The sequence below is a fragment of the Mauremys reevesii genome, linkage group 1 (genome assembly GCF_016161935.1).
Source record: "Mauremys reevesii isolate NIE-2019 linkage group 1, ASM1616193v1, whole genome shotgun sequence".
Taxonomy (NCBI): Eukaryota; Metazoa; Chordata; order Testudines; family Geoemydidae; genus Mauremys; species Mauremys reevesii.
In genome coordinates, this window is record NC_052623.1 from 247,123,087 (window position 1) to 247,141,049 (window position 17,963).

The 17,963-nt window shown below is 40.1% G+C and overlaps 1 protein-coding gene across 7 annotated transcripts in view; it reads right to left on the minus strand.

Moving 5' to 3' along the window:
* The window catches only part of PTPRO (protein tyrosine phosphatase receptor type O), a 223,115-nt gene that overhangs the window by 10,716 nt on the left and 194,436 nt on the right, over nucleotides 1-17,963 (minus strand). For 4 of the 7 annotated variants that reach the window (XM_039504788.1, XM_039504836.1, XM_039504780.1 and 1 more), the window contains 7 exons: nucleotides 15,823-15,906; nucleotides 11,707-11,742; nucleotides 9,657-9,738; nucleotides 8,659-8,749; nucleotides 8,070-8,146; nucleotides 5,423-5,557; nucleotides 1,605-1,727 (listed from right to left, as the gene is read on the minus strand). In XM_039504788.1, the coding sequence (XP_039360722.1) occupies nucleotides 1,605-1,727; nucleotides 5,423-5,557; nucleotides 8,070-8,146; nucleotides 8,659-8,749; nucleotides 9,657-9,738; nucleotides 11,707-11,742; nucleotides 15,823-15,906 (628 nt within the window). The remainder of the gene's footprint in view (nucleotides 1-1,604; nucleotides 1,728-5,422; nucleotides 5,558-8,069; nucleotides 8,147-8,658; nucleotides 8,750-9,656; nucleotides 9,739-11,706; nucleotides 11,743-15,822; nucleotides 15,907-17,963) is intronic. The other 3 variants (XM_039504818.1, XM_039504826.1, XM_039504807.1) reach the window with 1 other exon arrangement.

Genomic DNA, 17,963 nt, shown 5'->3' on the forward strand with positions numbered 1-17,963 from the left:
TCAAAAATGGTAAAGATTGTATGGGAACATTTTCACATTATTTTTGCTCCACAGTTTCAAAAAGGAACTATAGTTTCAGTTAATATATTTTGAAAACTTCAAAAATAATTAAATAAAAAATTGTATGGTTTGGAGATTTTGTTTTAGTTTCTCCTTTTTCTTTTCACCCCATTTTTCTGGATGGACCAGAAACTTGGGAATTTTAACATTCAGGTTTAATTGGAAAAAAATAAAAAAACAAAGAAAAACAGGTTTTTGAGAAAAAACTTTTTTAAACAAAAACATTTGGCATTCATAAAATTTCTAACAGCTCTAACTGAAATGTATTAGAAGGCTAGGACAGTACTTCAACAAACAAGGATCTGGCTTTGAGACAAAGGCACTCAAGTGACAGTTTTTTAACCCCACAACTCAGGACAGAGAGTTGATGCTGTAAATTCCTACAACACTATGGTTCTGATCCACTGTATCAGTCTCCCATTGTTGCGTAAGTTCAAATAATGATTCCTGTAATTAGTAGTGCCATTCAAAACATTGGGAGGCAGAGATGAAATTGGAATAGACACCTGAAAATCTGGATGCTTATCCAAACAATTTGGTTCAGAAATCTGATGCTCTCAAAATAATTTCTATATTTCCTGGTTTTGATAGTCTATTCTTGAACTATTTCCAGTCTTTCTGGTCCGAATTAAAAAGTATGGGAATGCACCGGAATGGTTGCAGTTTGATTCAGTTCTATTACATTACATTTGACAACTGTTTTGCCCATTCCTAGCTGTACTTCTGCCTTAACAAAGTACAAGTGTTTGAAAGATTGGACTGTGCAGTAGACTCCTCCCACTTCCTCTGTGGGAAGCAGTTAATACAGCAAAACATTCTATTACCACAGTACCAAGGGATGGAATACCATTCATGGATTAAATTCTGTTTTATTCAACAGCATTTCAGGGACACTGCATCAAAAGAATGCCACGAATAATGTGCAATTGCCTCCTTTACAAACAATATTCCTCAACTTTTATATTCTTATTTTCAGGCCTTGAACAGTTTATAATTGAAAATGGACCATCGTCTGATACACAGGACCAAAAAAAAAGTGGCTGAAATGTGGTCTCCAAACAAACCATCATAATTAATTATTTGTCATGATCAGGGCCCCATTATGCTGGGTGTTGTACATCAGGGTTACACTACGTAAGGATCCTCCTTGGAAACCCCAGATGTCCACATAGGGCACAATTAGTTCTCCTTTACACCACAGCAGCAACGTACCAAGCAGAACAGTTTTGTGATGTGAACATTTGTCCACTAGGATCTAGACTAGAGAGACAACCTTTACTCCCTGGAGATGCCTGGGATGGATAGAAATAAGAGAAGAGCCTGAACCAAAACCCCAGATCAGAAACTCTTTGAAATCTGAAGGTGCTCGCAACCAAAATCTATTTATGAATGTTGCTCTTGGTCCCTCTCTCTCTCTCTAACTGCCTCAAAACTCCAGGTCTGAACACCCCTGGATTTTGGAGTGTGTGAGATATGGATCCAAATTTTGCAGGATGGGCTGATCTCTAATGAAAAGCAATGAAACATCTTTCACTGTCACCTACATAGCTGATTCTGAAGTTCCTATAAGACCAGTCCATTTGCTCCTCCTCAGAAAGCATCTCCACTGTGATGTCCCCATAAGCAATAGGCTCTTCTGTAAAAGGCCAGTAATGATCGCATTTCACCTAGAAGAAAAGAAAAAACAACAGTACAATCAAAATCTATTTAGACTCAAGTTTGGGAAGCAACACAGCAGAATTTTGTTTGGCACTGAAGCATGTGTGTGTGTTATAGGAGTACTTGTGGCACCTTAAAGACTAACAAATTTATTTTAGCATGAGCCTTCGTGAGCTGCAGCCCACTTCCTCGGATGCATAGAATGGAACACACAGACAGGGGATATTTATACATACAGAGAACATGAAAAGGTGGAAGTATGCATACCAACAGGCAGAGTCTAATCAATTGAGATGAGCTATCGTCAGCAGGAGGAAAAAAAACTTTTTGAAGTGATAATTAAGATGGCCCATAGAAGGTGTGAGGAGAACTTAACATAGGGAAATAGATTCAATTGGTGTAATGACCCAACCTAGATACTATTAACTGTGGCCTAAACAAAGACTGGGAATGGTTGGGTAAGCAGGAAGGCCAAAGTACAATTGGAGTTGCATCTAGCAAGGGATGTGAAGGGTAACAAGAAGGGTTTCTTCAGGTATGTTAGCAACAAGAAGGTGGTCAGGGAAAGTGTGGGACCCCTACTGAATGGGGGAGGCAACCCAGTGACAGATGACATGGAAAAAGCTGAAGTACCCAATTTTTTTTTGCCATGGTTTTCACAGACAAGGTCAGCTCCCAGACTGCTGCACTGGGCAGCACAGTATGAGGAGGAGGGGAGCAACCCTCAGTGGTGAAAGAACAGGTTAAGGACTATTTAGAATAGCTGGACATGCACAAGTCCATGGGGCCAGATGCAACGCATCTGAGGGTGCTGAGGGAGTTGGCTGATGTGATTGCAGAGCTATTGGCCATTATCTTTGAAAACTTGTGGCGATTGGGGGAGGTCCTGGACAATTGGGAAAAGGAAAATATATAGTGTCCATCTTTAAAAAAGGGAAGAAGGAGAATCCAGGGAACTACAGACTGGTCAGCCTCACCTCAGTCCCCCAAAAAATCATGGAGCAGGTCCTCAAGGAATTCATTTTGAAGCACTTGGAGGAGAGGAAGGTGATCAAGAACAGTCAGCATGGATTCACTAAGGACAAGTCATGCCTGACCAACCTGATTGCCTTCTATGATGAGATAACTGGCAGTGTGGATATGGGGAAAGCAGTGGACGTGATATACCTGGACTTTAGCAAAGCTTTTGATACGGTCTCCCACAGCATTCTTGCCAGCAAGTTGAAGTATGGATTGGATGAATGGACAATAAAATGGATAGAAAGCTGGCTAGATTGTTGGGCTCGGCTCGATGTCTAGCTGGCAGCCAGTATCAAGCAGAGTGCCCCAGGGGTTGGTCCTGGGGCTGGTTTTGTTCAACATCTTCATTAATGATCTGGATGATGGATTGCACACTCAGCAAGTTCACAGATGACACTAAGCTGGGGGGAGAGGTGGATATGCTGAAGGGTAGGGATAGGGTCCAGACTGATCTAGACAAATTGGAGGATTGGGCCAAAAGAAATCTGATGAGATTAAACAAGGACAAGTGCAGGGTCCTGCACTTAGGACAGAAGAATCCCTTGCACTGTTACAGGCTGGGGACCGACTGGCTAACTGGCAGCTCTGCAGAAAAGGACCTGGGTATTACAGTGAACAAGAAGCTGGATGTGAATCAACTGTGTGCCCTTGTTGCCAAGAAGGCTAACGGCATATTGGGCTGCATTAGTAGAAGCATTGCCAGCAGATTGAGGGAAGTGATTATTCCCCTCTATTCGGCACTGGTGAGGCCAAATCTGGAGTATTGCATCCAGTTTTGCTCCCCCTTCCCCCCACTACAGAAAGGATGTGGACAGATTGGAGAGAGTCCAGTGGAGAGCAAACGAAAATGATTAGGGGGCTGGGGCACATGACTTATGAGGAGAGGCTGAGGGAACTGGGTTTATTTGGTCTGCAGAAGAGAAGAGTGAGGGGGAATTTGATAGCAGCCTTCAACTACCTGAAGGGGGGTTCCAAAGAGGATGCAGCTAGGCTGTTCTCAGTGATGGCAAATGACAGAACAAGAAGCAACGGTCTCAAGTTGCAGTGGGGGAGGTCTAGGTTGAATAGTAGGAAAAACTATTTAATTAGGAGGGTGGTGAAGCACTGGAATGGGTTACCTAGGGAAGTGGTGGAATCTCCATCCTTAGAGGTTTTTAAGGCCCAGCTTGACAAAGCCCTGGGGTTTGGGGTTGGACTCTATGATTGCCTGAGGTCTCTTCCAACCCTAACCTTCTATGATATCCAAGATCATAAGCAATATACATGTATTAGATGATTATATTTCACATTTCATTTTGAAAAATAATGTTTTGTCATTTTTACACAGCTCTCACATTGACAGTGTCCCTATTATTATTAAAATACCATTGACATCTGCATGTCATTTATATGTGTGTTATCTGTGTAAATGGCTAGAACTAACAAAGAAAATAGCTGGAAAGCAAATGTAGATGCTACAAATAACATGGCCAAGACTGTGTTGATTTGGTTATCTCAGTTTAATAAAAGAATATCTGTTACATTGACATCTGTTAGAATGGCTGCACTGAAACCATGCAGTAGAGTGTGTTGTGTCAAATGCTAATTTACAGAGAACAATATGGTATTTTGAGGCACGCTTCAATGAAGAGAAAAAGATCACTGGTGCCATCTTTAATTTTAGTATTGTTTTGTTCTCTTGTTCCTAATACTGCCAGAACAACAGTGCTAGAAAATGAGCATTCTCTTCATCCACACAAGAGGTGCAGCATGGGCTCTGGCAGCTCCTCCATGCTGCCCCAACAATGTGTTGACCTGAAGGGAGAGTAAGACTCTATTTCAGTCCATAGGTGCTGGAACTAGGGGTCCTTGTGGTGCTGCTGCTGCACCCTCTGGCTTGAAGTGGATTCCATTATATACAGGGTTCCCAGTTTGGTTCAAAGGCTCTCAGCACATTCAGGCACCATGCCCAGCCAATTCTCTGCCTCTCTGCTGAAACTCCCAAGCAGGGGGACAACCGGTGCCAACTGTGCTAGTAGTTTTTGTGATGTGGATACACACCTGTAGACTAGGAACTGAGCTGGGACCACCACTTATTTCAGAGATGCCAAGAAACAGCCATCAGACAGTAATAATTTTTCATTCACCACCAGCCTGGATTCAAACCAGTAACAGTCCCCTGAGCCATCCACTCCCTATTCCTGCCATTTTAAAGTCTAATTTGAGTCATGTAAGAATCTTTTACTCTTGATAAAATCTTGTCAGCCTGTTACAACAGGTAACTTCCTACTAAAGATGGGACCAAAGCCAAACCCGAGGTCCAAACACAGCTGAACTTCAGAAAGTTCATATTTGGATTCAACTATTATGGCTCTACCATTACTCATGGAACCATTCAGCACCAGCTCTTTAGACTTGTTATTTATGATCATTAATCTTAATTGTGTTACAGTAGCACCGAGAGAGGACTCAATTCAAATAGGGGCCCCATTGTGCTAGGTGCCCTAACACTACAAACAACTAGAACTATTCCTACACTGAAGAGCTTACAATAAGTGACCATGGGTCCCCTTCAGGATCTCCTATTGATTTCAAGAACTTGCCTTATATTGCTGTCTTGTGTTAGAAAATAATGCAAAGGAACCTAATGACCACTGAAATTATTTATTTCCTTGCAAAATGCACATAGGATTATGTTACCTACCCTTCTTTTTTCATTACACTGAGTGAGCATAACAATGATTTGCGATTTTTGCTGGAGAACCATCTTCCAAAAATCATTCCTTGTCTCTGGCAATGGCCCCTGGGTTGCAATGTATTCCTGTGGTGAGTTGTAGCCCTAAGAGACAGGAGCAATTTATTAATATACTTCATTTCACAGACTGTTCAGAACATAAATTTTCCTCAGGAGCATATTTACAATATGTTTTTAAAGTTATATTTTTGAATGTTTAAGTCCAAAATTCAAAGAGCTTTTTAAAAATAATTCCTAACATGAAGAAGCCTATATCAAGTTTTTTGGTTTGTTGTTTTTAATTCAGTGAAAACTTTTTTTTTTTTAATCAAAATATTTCCAAAGAGATTTTGAGTCCCAAATACTACAGGGGAACCTGGAATTAACCTGTGTATGGACAGAAAGTAAAACTGACCAATGTAAATTCACTGTCCAAAGTTAGTGAAGTAAAAAAAATAAACAGCATAAAAAATGAAAACTAAATCAGGGCTGGGTTTTTTTTGTTTGTTTGTTTTTACAAAAAGTTTTAATAAATTTAATACGCTGTGATTTCACAAGTACAATAGTTATATATCCTTATCTTGTCCTTTCCCCCAAATAAATTAAGTCGCACCTGTGGTGAATTAAATTTAATAATAGAACAGAAAGGAAAGGATTAATCACCTGAACTCTAATCAAGGAACACATGCATAAGTGTTTGCAAGCTCAAGACCCAAACAAGTAAAATACTTGGTAATCTCAGACCGAAAATAATAGATTATTCTAAAAATAATAATTCTTAAAAGGCTATCATATTTATCATATACCAAACCTGAAGCACCTTTAGGAGAAATTATACCCATACATTCCTATCCCTCTGCTAATCTGTCTGCTTTTATTTGTAGATACTTTTGGGGGCACTATTGTAGAAAAGGGTAATTTAGTAAATAATACAAGATACCATTTCAGTATGCTGCTAGCTTATGTGGCCTGCATCTTGCAGGGGGTCAGACTAGATGATCATAATGGTCCCTTCTGATCTTGAATTCTATGATCAAGCATATTTGCTGGGTGTCAGGGCTGATTTAACTACGACCCTGGCTCCCTGTTTACAGTGAACACAGGAGGAGATTATCAGCAGAACTAGGTTTAGAAAGTTATCCAATACCCAGAGTAGTTGGGGGAAAAAAAACAGATACATTCAAAGCACAGTATGTTCCTTCATGAATTAGGCTATGGATGTATCAGCCCACAGCATTCAAATAACTGAAATACTGATGATTTGGAAGCACTTTCCACAGGCAGCCTAATTCAGCATTTGCCATCTCTAAAAAACTCAGTTCAAACTCGACACTCCTAATAATTCGTAAGTACAGAATACATTTCATTTTGCTTCCTATGAGGTGTGTATATAACTGACGCAGAACATTTCTGTTGACAGTGGAAAGCAGATCACCATGAACACTAGGGTTTGAGATGAAACTACCATGAGGTGCCAAGTGGGAGAGTGATCATCCAAATAAGCCCGAAACTAGCATAGTCGTGTTGTATCTAAAGTATTGGAAGGTGGTTTTTGTGCGTAGTATTAAACACATCTAAAATATAAACGTGCAACTGACAAAAGCTGAAGAGACATATCTGGATGCTATATATATATATGTGGATGCTATAAAATTGTCATTCTGGTTTTCTGACTAAGCATCAAATGTACACATTATTAATATTTAATGAAGAAGAAGAGCCTGCATGGCCTTATCACTTAGTTCTGTGATCTTGTCAGATCTTGGAAGCTAAATAAAGTTGGCGCTTTGTCAGTGTTTGGATGGGAGACTTCCAAAGTGATGCACAAAGTGGTGATATTGATTCAGTAATACTCTTCCTAGTTTAGTCAGTACTGAACCAAGTCCTTAGCATGAAGCTATGGGCCACTGTGCTGTTTCAGTGGAGAACTAGAACACAGACGTGCCAACCATTTGTAGTCATTAAAGATGCCGCAGCACTTTTCATAACAGTAGGGAGCTTTTCCCAGCATCTTGGCCAAATTCCTATGTACAAACTTACATTCTGCCTGCCTGCATACCCCATACAGTTACAGCTGAATACAGCGTTCTTCACTTGCTGTCCTAACACTATAGCAGTATTGCTATGAGCTGTGAGACAGCTGCTCTAACATAGTGAAAGGAAGAAGGCGTGAACAGAACAAGGGCAAGATCAGGGTAGTGCAAATAGAAGCTATGTTTGCACACCATGCCCTGGGGAGCTCCATGTTCTCTGTGCATTTTAACTGTACCTGTATCTATGGTTCACTGCCTTTATTCCACATAGATTAAAATATTGGGAAAAAAACCTTTAGCCGTTTGAGAATAGCAATGCAGAGTTCAACCTTTCCACCCATGTCCCCAGCCAATTTCTTCCACCTGTAACAGGATGCACGCAAATTTCAGTGTTGCTGTGGCAAAATGTGCACAAAACAAGTTTATGGGCTGGTGAAAAGTGCTGTTCACTGAAGGCAAAATTAGTGACATTGTGGTAATTTTTTTTTTTAAAGTCACCAAACTGCTAGGAGTTTTCACTACCTGTGTGATATATCCCTACTAAGAACATTAAGCCTCAGGTTGATTTGAGTCTTATCACTTACAGGAATATAGTTGGCGTTAATGTAGTCTGAACCTTCTTCTTCATTCATCGAAACTAATCTGACACGGCTAAAGTCATCTGTAAAAACAAGGCGGGAAAAAAGAACGGGGGCAGCTTGAGCAAACAGTGGGAGGTTTTAAATAATCTCTTAAAAATTCTGAAACACAATTACACACGCCCCAGCATAACAAAGGCAAAACTGTAGAGGGCCAGCATGCCATACTAATAAGTAATGCCCAGTTATCGCTACATGGATACAGCTTCATTACTGCTACACGCTCCTGCCTTCAAGAGTCTTCACTGTCGGGTCTCTTTGGATCGCATTGAAATCATGAGGAAAAAAAATGTTGAAGAAGGTTGCTCAGCAGTAGGAATGACCTACTATATTCAATCATGACAAATATAAAACACAGAGCTTCATCCTTTCAAAAGTAAGGGAGACCTATTTCTTGCCAAGGACAGCTTTTAAAACAAGCTTTTATCTGCTGGAAAATCTGCACCAATTCCACAATTAAAACTCTTCACCCACTTCACCCCCACCCCCGCCCTCCCAAGGGACCTTCTCAGGAGTCTGCGTCTATTGTACTTACATGGCAGGATATTTGTATAGCGATTTTTACATCGATTCATGGGAAGGTCAGCAGCAAAATGGGGTATATCAAGCCCAATCAGTTTTAGCTCCTGTGTATGACAGAAGGGAAAATGTTACAATTAAAGTAACTAACGCCTGAAAATTAATGGTTTGTGAATAATGCTTCTGACACAATGGCCAGACTGACCGCCCTGGACTCCAAAGCACTTTATTTACAGACACTACAGATACAGCAAGTTTCCTTGTAATACCTCATCATGTGGCTCATACCTAGGCAACTACTTCTAAGAGTGGGAGGGAAGTCTGGTCTCCATGCCCATTCACCCTTTGGCTACCCTGATGAGAATGTCAGTATGTTTGTCAGTTACTGTCACCTAAGCTGATGATTTTGTTACTATCTACCAAACTCATTCCACATAGGCCACTGAATAGCTATCAGATGGTGCCACCATCTGAGCTAGATTTCAGTAATGCTTCTTCAGTTACCTACAACTCACAGCTGCTTTTGATCCTGAGATTTATATAATTACTATTCATTACCTTAAATAATCAGTCTAAAATATTCTGTAACATATGATCATAAATGAGATGAACACAATGTGTGCCACCTGAGAGAACAGTGGGTAGAATCCCAACCCTATCAAGTCAAATGGAGTTTTGCCACATGATCAACAGATCCAAGATTCCACCCAGTGTTTGTAGTTCCCTTTTGTCTTCACTTGATAATCTTGCATTTTTAGCACTGGGGAAAGAAACTAGTCAGACAAGACCATGTGTTAACTGTCCCTTTGTTTCAGAAGATTTGGTTGTCACCAGTGCCATTTTTCATTTTAAAAATGCATTGCAGTCAACTTAGGCCGCCACATGGACTATGCTACAACAGATGTGTGGGTCCAAATGCCACAATCATACCACCCATCTGGTTCTTTCAGTTTGGCAAAAGAAGTAGTCCAATTTGGGAGAGGCAGCCAGGAGCTGTTTCCTCCATATACATACCTCAAATTGCAGAGAAAATTTATAATCTGAATCTTTGGCCATATCCTTGATGTAGCCATCGAAGTCATCCAACTGCACAGGGCTTTTCAAAAACACATGGAAAAGAAATTAATTTCTTAAATAGATTTGTTTTATTTTTGAGTATTAACAATTCACTAAACTGTATTTTTAGCATTGTATTCTACTAAGTAATTATACCTGGGACAGAGCTTGAAAAACTCTGAAGTTTGTGTACCTGAAATGTGATTCATCCTGTCCGATTAATCATTTACCTGTGATTATGTGGGCAACTGCTGCTAATAGGTTAAATCTACCCACATCATTAAGCTAAATTCTGCAGTCCATCTTGAGGCAAAATTCCCATTGGCTTCAGTTTGAATTTTGCCTCATTTAGGATGCAGGATTTGGCTCACTGGTGATGGAACATAGAATTGAGAGTCAGGAGAGCTACCAAGTCCTGACCCTTCCAATCAAGCTGTTTTAAAGGGGGCCCTCTAGCTATAGCGCTGATTGAAATCTCCATTTCAATTAAAAATGAGCCTGGGATGCCAGATTTGGATCCCAATTCTAAATCCCATCACAGTTCAGATGGTCATATCCAGGGTTTATGTTCTGGTCATCTCTAATTACAATACATTGGCACTTCTTCCTGGACAGCAGCAAAGGCAGTTTAAATGAGCTGCTTTAGTGACACATAAAAATCCCTTTCATACGGGGGTAACTATCTGGTAAACACACTTTTAAATGTCACATGCACCATAATCACACAAGCCATTAATAGGTTTCATTGGCCTGAATTTGGGTCAGACAAAGTCTATGATGTAAAAAATGCAAATTTCAGCCCCAGAGCAACAATTGTTTTCCACGGGCTTTGATAAGTTCAGGTGTTTGCCATGTTTGACATTAGAAGCCAAATTCTACTCTAGCATAAGTGGGCACAATGCCCATTGAAGACAATGGAGCACAGACATATCGGGCCACATCTTCAACTGGTATAAACTGGCCTGGCTTTATTGACTCTAATGGAGCTATGCCTGTTTACTCCAGCTGAGGATCAGGCCCTGAATTCAGGCTAAAGAATGAGTCATTAGTTTAACACCTTAAATAATGAAATACAAGCAAAGAGTTTTCCTTGCGTAATTATCATGTTTTAATTTACAAAATATTGAAGCATGTACACAATAATCCGTTCATTTACTTAAAGACAGTTCCTTGGTGGCATATTGCTTCTGTCTCCAGATAATTACTCCTGTTTAACATTAATAATCTAATACACAACAGCAATTGCCAGCAGAGCCCAATATCAAGAAGGAAATAGCAGTTTCTAACGGTTTGTTATTTTTAAATGAGGAAAAGCCCTGTTGGAATTGCTAACTTAGTATCATAGAAAATTAACCACTGGGGGAAAAAATCAATCAGTCAGGAGCTCTTTTACTACAATCCGGCTGTTGAGAAGACAAAACAAAACACAGGATACTCTTGATTTAGCGCAGGGGTTCTCAAACTTCTTTGCATTGTGACCCCTCCCCCACCCTTTCTGACAACAAAAATTACTACATGACCCCAGTAGGGAGGACCGAAGCCCGAGTCCGCCTGATTCCCACTGCCCCAGGTGGGGGAGCCAAAGCCAAAGCCAAAGCCCCACTGCCCTGAGCAGGGAAGGGGTCAAAGCCAAAGCCCAGGGGCTTCAGCCCCCGCCTGGGGGCCTGTATCCTGAGCCCCACCGCCCAGAGCTGAATCCCTCAGGCTTCGGTTTGGCTCGAGCCCCAGCAAGTCTAAGCCAGCCCTGGAGACCCCATTCAAATGGGGTCCTGACCCACTTTTGGGTCCCGACCCACAGTTTGAGACCCACTGATTTAGTGTAATTATCTGTTGCCATGTGCTTCCAGACATCTCTTGCTACAATCTCTCTCTGGAGGTATTTACCAGAATGAAGAATATTTATCTCTGTAACTTCAACACATTTCGTATAGTCATAAAAATTATTGTTCAGTCCAATGTGACTATCAATTTTTTTAAATTATTATTTAAATATCAAAACGTCACATACTTGGTCAGTTTCCTCTTCTTTAATCCATTTTTGCTCCTGTAAGGCAGACAAACACAGCTTCTTTTCAGTATAACTCATCATCTAGACTTGATTAAAAATTGGCCCTACTGTCAAAACTGAACTGGTTTCCACCTGAATTGAATGTGTAGGTTTTATGATCTCCTTAATATGTAGGTCAGGAGTGAGAGTGGAAAGTTGATCTCTTTGAAGTCAATGGCAAAACTCCCTATGGATTTCATCCTTTGGCGTTAAGGCACTGCTTGCATTTCGGAGGAGAGACTGCCCACAGGCAACCATGCTCAGAGACCTTGGGTGAAATCCTGATTATGCTGACGTCAATGGGAATTTTGCAACTGACTTCAAAGGGCCCAAATTTCACCCCTTGTGCCTGAGCCTGGCATAATCCCTCCAAAAGTGCAAGCCAAATTAGCCTGCTACATCCCTTTATGAATTGCAGCATAAAGTTCCATCACAGTCACTTCAGCTCTGTCCCTGCCTCACCTGGCCCTATCTGCTCTAGGAAAGCTAGTGCCACCATACAGATGAAAGAAACACAAGGACTGAGATTATGCCTGACCCTTCACAAGTGTGCAAGGATTGGAAGTCCCTTGCAACCTACTTCCCCCTTTCCAAACACATGTGAGACTAAGAAATTCTAGCCTATACATGGCATTTCATATATACTACATAATCAGAATAAGGAATGATCCCCTGCTTCCATAATGAAGGCAATGGTAAATATCCCACACATTTCAACAGGAGAAGGAAATGAGTGAGTTAAGCAAGGTAATCCTTAAGAAATGGAAATAAAAAGTGCAGTATACTAACCACCATCATACATTACGTATTGTTCCAGACAAGGAACCCTGGCTCACGTCTGTCTGAAAACAGTTCTAATATGTGACGATTCACACACTAAAGACGACCTGAAGAAGAGCTCTGCATAAGTTTGAAAGCTTGTCTCTCTCACCAGCAGAAGCTGGTCCAATAAAAGATATGACCTCACCCACCTTGTCTCTCTAACTCACTACACTGTCTACTGCTTACCTCTGAAGAGTTTAAATTCACTGACAGCAGGAACAATGTTAACCAGTGAGATTATATGTCCAAATGAGCACATTCTGAATTAATTTAGCTACAGTTTCTAAGAACTATTGATCATGTCTGCTAGAACAATCAGACAGCTTGAACAAATTTCTGCTCCCTAAAAGGCCCATCAGATGTGCTAAATACTTTTTCTGGGCCTTTAGTGATATCTGCCCTTAAGTGTGTCCTGCTATAATAAAGTTAAAACTTTTTTATTTCATGGTCACAATCAAGTGATTTCTAGATACTCTTGGCTAAAGCAATTGATACTAGCTAAGATTGGTTGAAATTAGATTTTTTTTAAATCCAAAAATGGGAAAACTAATTTATTCAGGGAAAAATATTTTGATGAATTTTTAAATTTTAATTTTTTTTTAAATCGGTATTTTCAAAAAATGTTTTGAAATAGCAAGGAAAAATACAGAGGAAACTGGAAAAAGATAAATTTAAGTTCTCTCTCCTTTTATCTCCAGAGGAATAAAAAGGAGGAGGGGGGAATTAAAAAAAAAAGACTAAGGAAGGGAAAAAACACCCCAAAAAGTCAAAACATATTTTCTGGAAATGAAACAAAAAGTTTTGAACATGTTTCTAAAAAATTTGTTCATTTTTTTCATAAAACAACAAAAACCGGAATGAAGCAAAAATGGCCTGTTTTCTTTCTAAATAATTCCCACTCAAGAAAAGTTTTTTGATCAGCTCCATCATCAGCTACTACTCTGGGCCTGTACCTTCTTGTTGTATTATAACAATCCATTTTCATTCATAACAGATGGTGCGTCTGCAGAGTTAACATAGCTATGCCAATAACATTTCTACACTAGTGTGGAACAATTACTATGTAATACAATATATACCATTATCTATCTAACTTGAAATAATTTTTTGCTATTTAGACACCGACACATGTGCACCTTGACTATACCCATACCCTTGAAACATTTATTTTACACCTTTATGGTAGTTTTGCCAAAGAAGTCTTTAAAATGAGTTTATCCAGGCTATCAAAATGATATCCCTTGTGACTAGGGTAAATCTGAAAGCTCGGCATACAGGATTAATTTAAAAGGAAAAATATTAAAGTGCTGCCTATGATGTGAGTGCTTCTAAGAAATCTCCTCCAAGGAACACTTCAATAGGCACATAAAACAGATGATTGTCTCATGAGGTATGGATGTCAAACAGAAAACATTTATTAAGCTTTCAGAATCTCAAGAGTCCTTTGTTACTTTACATTGCAATGGCTGCTGAGTATTCACAAAAAGTCATAACCAAACTGCACGTAAACAAGGACGCTTGAAACAAGAGATTTCATTTCATGCTGGTATTCCATTTACATTATAGATTTAACATAGGCTTAGTAAAAACTAATCTAACTCTGAAGGCCTGATTCTCCATAGTGCCACATCTTGTGTGGTCCTTTACACAGTGCAGCGTGGGTGTAGAATACTAGCATCCAGATTTGATAGCATGTTACATCCACTTTGGACTGGTGTAAATGACTATACAAAGCATAGGTGCTGGAACTAGGGGTGCGGAGGGTGCTGCCACAGCCCCTGGCTTGAAGTGGCTTCCACTATATACAGGGTTTACAGTTTGGTTCAATGGCTCTCAGCACCCCCACTATACAAATTGTTCTAGTGCCCCGACTCAAGGGGCAGGTCAATGGAGTACCAAGCCCTGAGCGATTTTTGGAGGGTTTGCTCCTACTCTTATAAAAGTCAATAGCAAAACTCTCATTGGCTTCCATGGGAGCAGACTCGGCCCCTTTCTCTCGTAATCAAAAAATTTACTTTATCTAGATCCATTAGGCAACAAAGCCAGAGATGATACTTCATCTCCACAATCCTTGTATAAAATATTCCTCTGACTAACTTATATAATTGGAGATATACCAATCTCCTAGAACTGGAAGGGACCTCAAAGGGTCATTGAGTCCAGCCCCCTGCCTTCACTAGCAGGACCAATTTTTGCCCCAGATCCCTAAGTAGCCTCTTCAAGGATTGAACTCACAACCCTGGGTTTAGCAGGCCAATGCTCAAACCACTGAGCTATCCCTTCCCCCCCAGGGACCACTTAACTGGGAACTGCCATTCCACACAAATACTGCCCCATCCTGGTAAAAGATTTTGGCAATAGCGCGAGAGAGCCACTCTCTTGATTTTAGTACCAAACAGCAGAGGCATCACTTTGATTTCAGATCTAGACGGGCACAAACTCCCACCCATTAAGTAAAAATTTCTTGGTCATACATATATTAAGATTTCATTTATGATTTTGTATGTTTATAAGCAAGCTACAGACATGGGTGATCCATGTTATGGCTGTTTATAAACACAGCAATTAAAGAAGTTGGAGATGATTATAAGCCAGGGTTGTAAGAAGCCTTTGGATCTAAATCAATTGATTAGCCACTTATCAAAACATCAATCATTTATTAATCCTTTATAAATGGAACCTTAATATAAAGTGCGACCCATTTATTATGGCTGGGGAGAGCTAGCTCAAAGCATTTGCTGTACAAATTCTGGGCCAGTTTTTGCTCCCAACAGCAAAACACCTATTGACTTTGGTGGAGAAAGATTGCACCTTTAAAAACAAATGGGTTGTTCTGGATTTACCCAGGTGAGCTAACACCAAGCAATTAGTAAGAGAAGATGGAAGCAGAAAGCAACAACAGGCAATCAGCAAGTGGACGAAGCAAAAGTTACAAGGGGGTTTGTAATAAAGTGATAAAAGTTGCACAGAGACAATAATGAAGTGCGCGAGAGTGACCACTACAAAATGTTCTTTTTAAGTAACAAAATGGGTAGGAGCTTAAACAAGCAAAATGTGAAGCGAATAGCATGTATTTACATACATACATACACACCCACACACACACCCCATCTCCAGTCCATATTTCAGCACATGAAAATTACTGTAACTTCAAGAACTTCCAACCATTTGAAAACAAAAGAGCACATTTTTCATGTATTGGGAAATTAATATGGTTTAGCTATTGCATAGGGAAAAACAAGTAAAATCACTTACCAAGGATTAATATAAAATGCCAAAAGATAATCAGTCCAGAGGCATGAGGGTAGCAGAGTTAGGAAAGCAAATACACTTCTACGCCTGTGAGCATTAATAGATAACATATATAAAGATGAAAAAAAGTGAGGAGAGTTAGTAAGACAAACTAAACTCAGGAGCTAAGTCAATTGCATAATAGAGGTTAGTTAACAGGATAAAAATTTCCTGTTACTCTGTTAAACGTGAAAATTATTAGATTCCATGGCACTGGTACTCCATGATCCTGAAGCTTGTGTAGTAATTTATACCTGTTCAAAGTGAGTGTAAAATTGTACACAACCGGATGGGAGCATTTTACAGTAGTGCAAATACACCTCTATCCCAATATAACACGAATTTGGATATAACGCAGTAAAGCAGCTCTCCGGGGGCGGGGGGGGGGGGGGCTGTGCACTCCGGTGGATCAAAGCAAGTTCGATATAACGCGGTAAGATTTTTTGGCTCCCGAGGACAGTGTTATATCGGGGTAGAGGTGTAACTACACAGAGTGCAAGGCAGTGTAGATTTACGCCCAATATTTTAAAGCAACATTAACGGATGTAACGGTGCCAGGTAAAGATGCTCCATATGAACTCAGGGTGGGATTTTCAGCAGTGCCTAAAGTCACCAAGGTACTTTTAAAATCCCACCCACAACTTTGTCATCATTTATATTGCTCTAGTTTATGGTATTTAGGATATTTCAAGGGAGGTACATTTCATTTTCAGCTACGTATAGCTATTCTATAGCCTGAATTTGCAAAACTTGTTATGGCAAGTAGTCCCATTGGCTTCAGTGGGAATATGTGTACGAGTGTCAAAGGATCAGGCCCATATACCTTCTCAGTACTGTTGAGTCAGATTTCTGCAAATGACCATGAAACTGCAAAGGCAATACCACTAATAGGCAATACCAAGCCTTAAAGAGTCACCATACATTATTCCCCAAGATTTCCAGCAAAGTTTTATTTGTTCTTTTGCTAAACTCAGTTTATTTCTGTTGTTTCTGTGGATAATTTTTAAGGCAGATTTCGCTACCATTAAATATAAGTTTTAGATACAAAATAACTCAACATTTATATTTGTGTGTTATGGACCAAATTCTGCTCTGAGTTACACAGATGTAAATCCAAAGAAGCTCAATTAATACAGGAGTTACTCTGGCTTTACAGCACTCAGTAGAATTCGGTCCTGTATAATCAAAGTACTTTAGAAACATTAACTCTGACTGAAACTGATAGAGTCTGCACTCCTTATTCAATCAATGGGAGTTTTAACTGAGTAAGAATTTTGTGATGTGGCTTATCATAGTGATAGTGTTTGCAGGGTACATAGCCAATCCTTATTGCCAAAACAAGGCTATATTTGCCTTGCGTCAAATAAAAGCAGCTAGAATGCTTCTAAAGATATATATATAGACTCATAGACTTAAGGTCAGAAGGGACCATTATGATCATCTAGTCTGACCTCCTGCACAATGCAGGCCACAGAATCTCACCCACCGACTCCTGTAACAAACCCCTAACCTATTATCATGAACGCCTGGTACTCCCAGAAGTAATACTGCTGACCTATACCCGACTACTTTAAAAGAGAAACAAAGAGTGGACACTTCCTTTGTCTGTGGTGTTGGCTAACATGGAGATAGCAGCACAAATGGGGCGTGTGTGTGTATGAGCAAGAGCGTGTGTGTGTGTGCACCAGGGAGAGAGAGTGAAAATCAAGCTGCATGTGCAGTAAGTGACCCTAACCAAAATCATCCAGTCTACACAGGAAAACCCCACATAGGGAAGTGGAAACTCCAAGAACTTTCTACTTTTTGTTGTTGTTGCTGCTGCAAATAAAGGGTGCTGGGGAGTTTGTTGGGCCCAAGAGCTATAGAGATTTTTACAGATTTTGGGGGTCTGTCAGATTCATGTCTGCCTGGGGGCAAGGGAAACAAAACTCACCTGGTGATGCTGCCCATACAACCCATCCTCCAGGCAGCTATGAAGCATGGAGTGGGAGAGTGGTTTAGGCACCAATCCTGTAAACACTTAAGCACAGGATTTACTCTAAGCACATGAGTAATACCACTGACATCCAGACTACTTACATGCTTAAAGTTAAGCATGTGTTTGT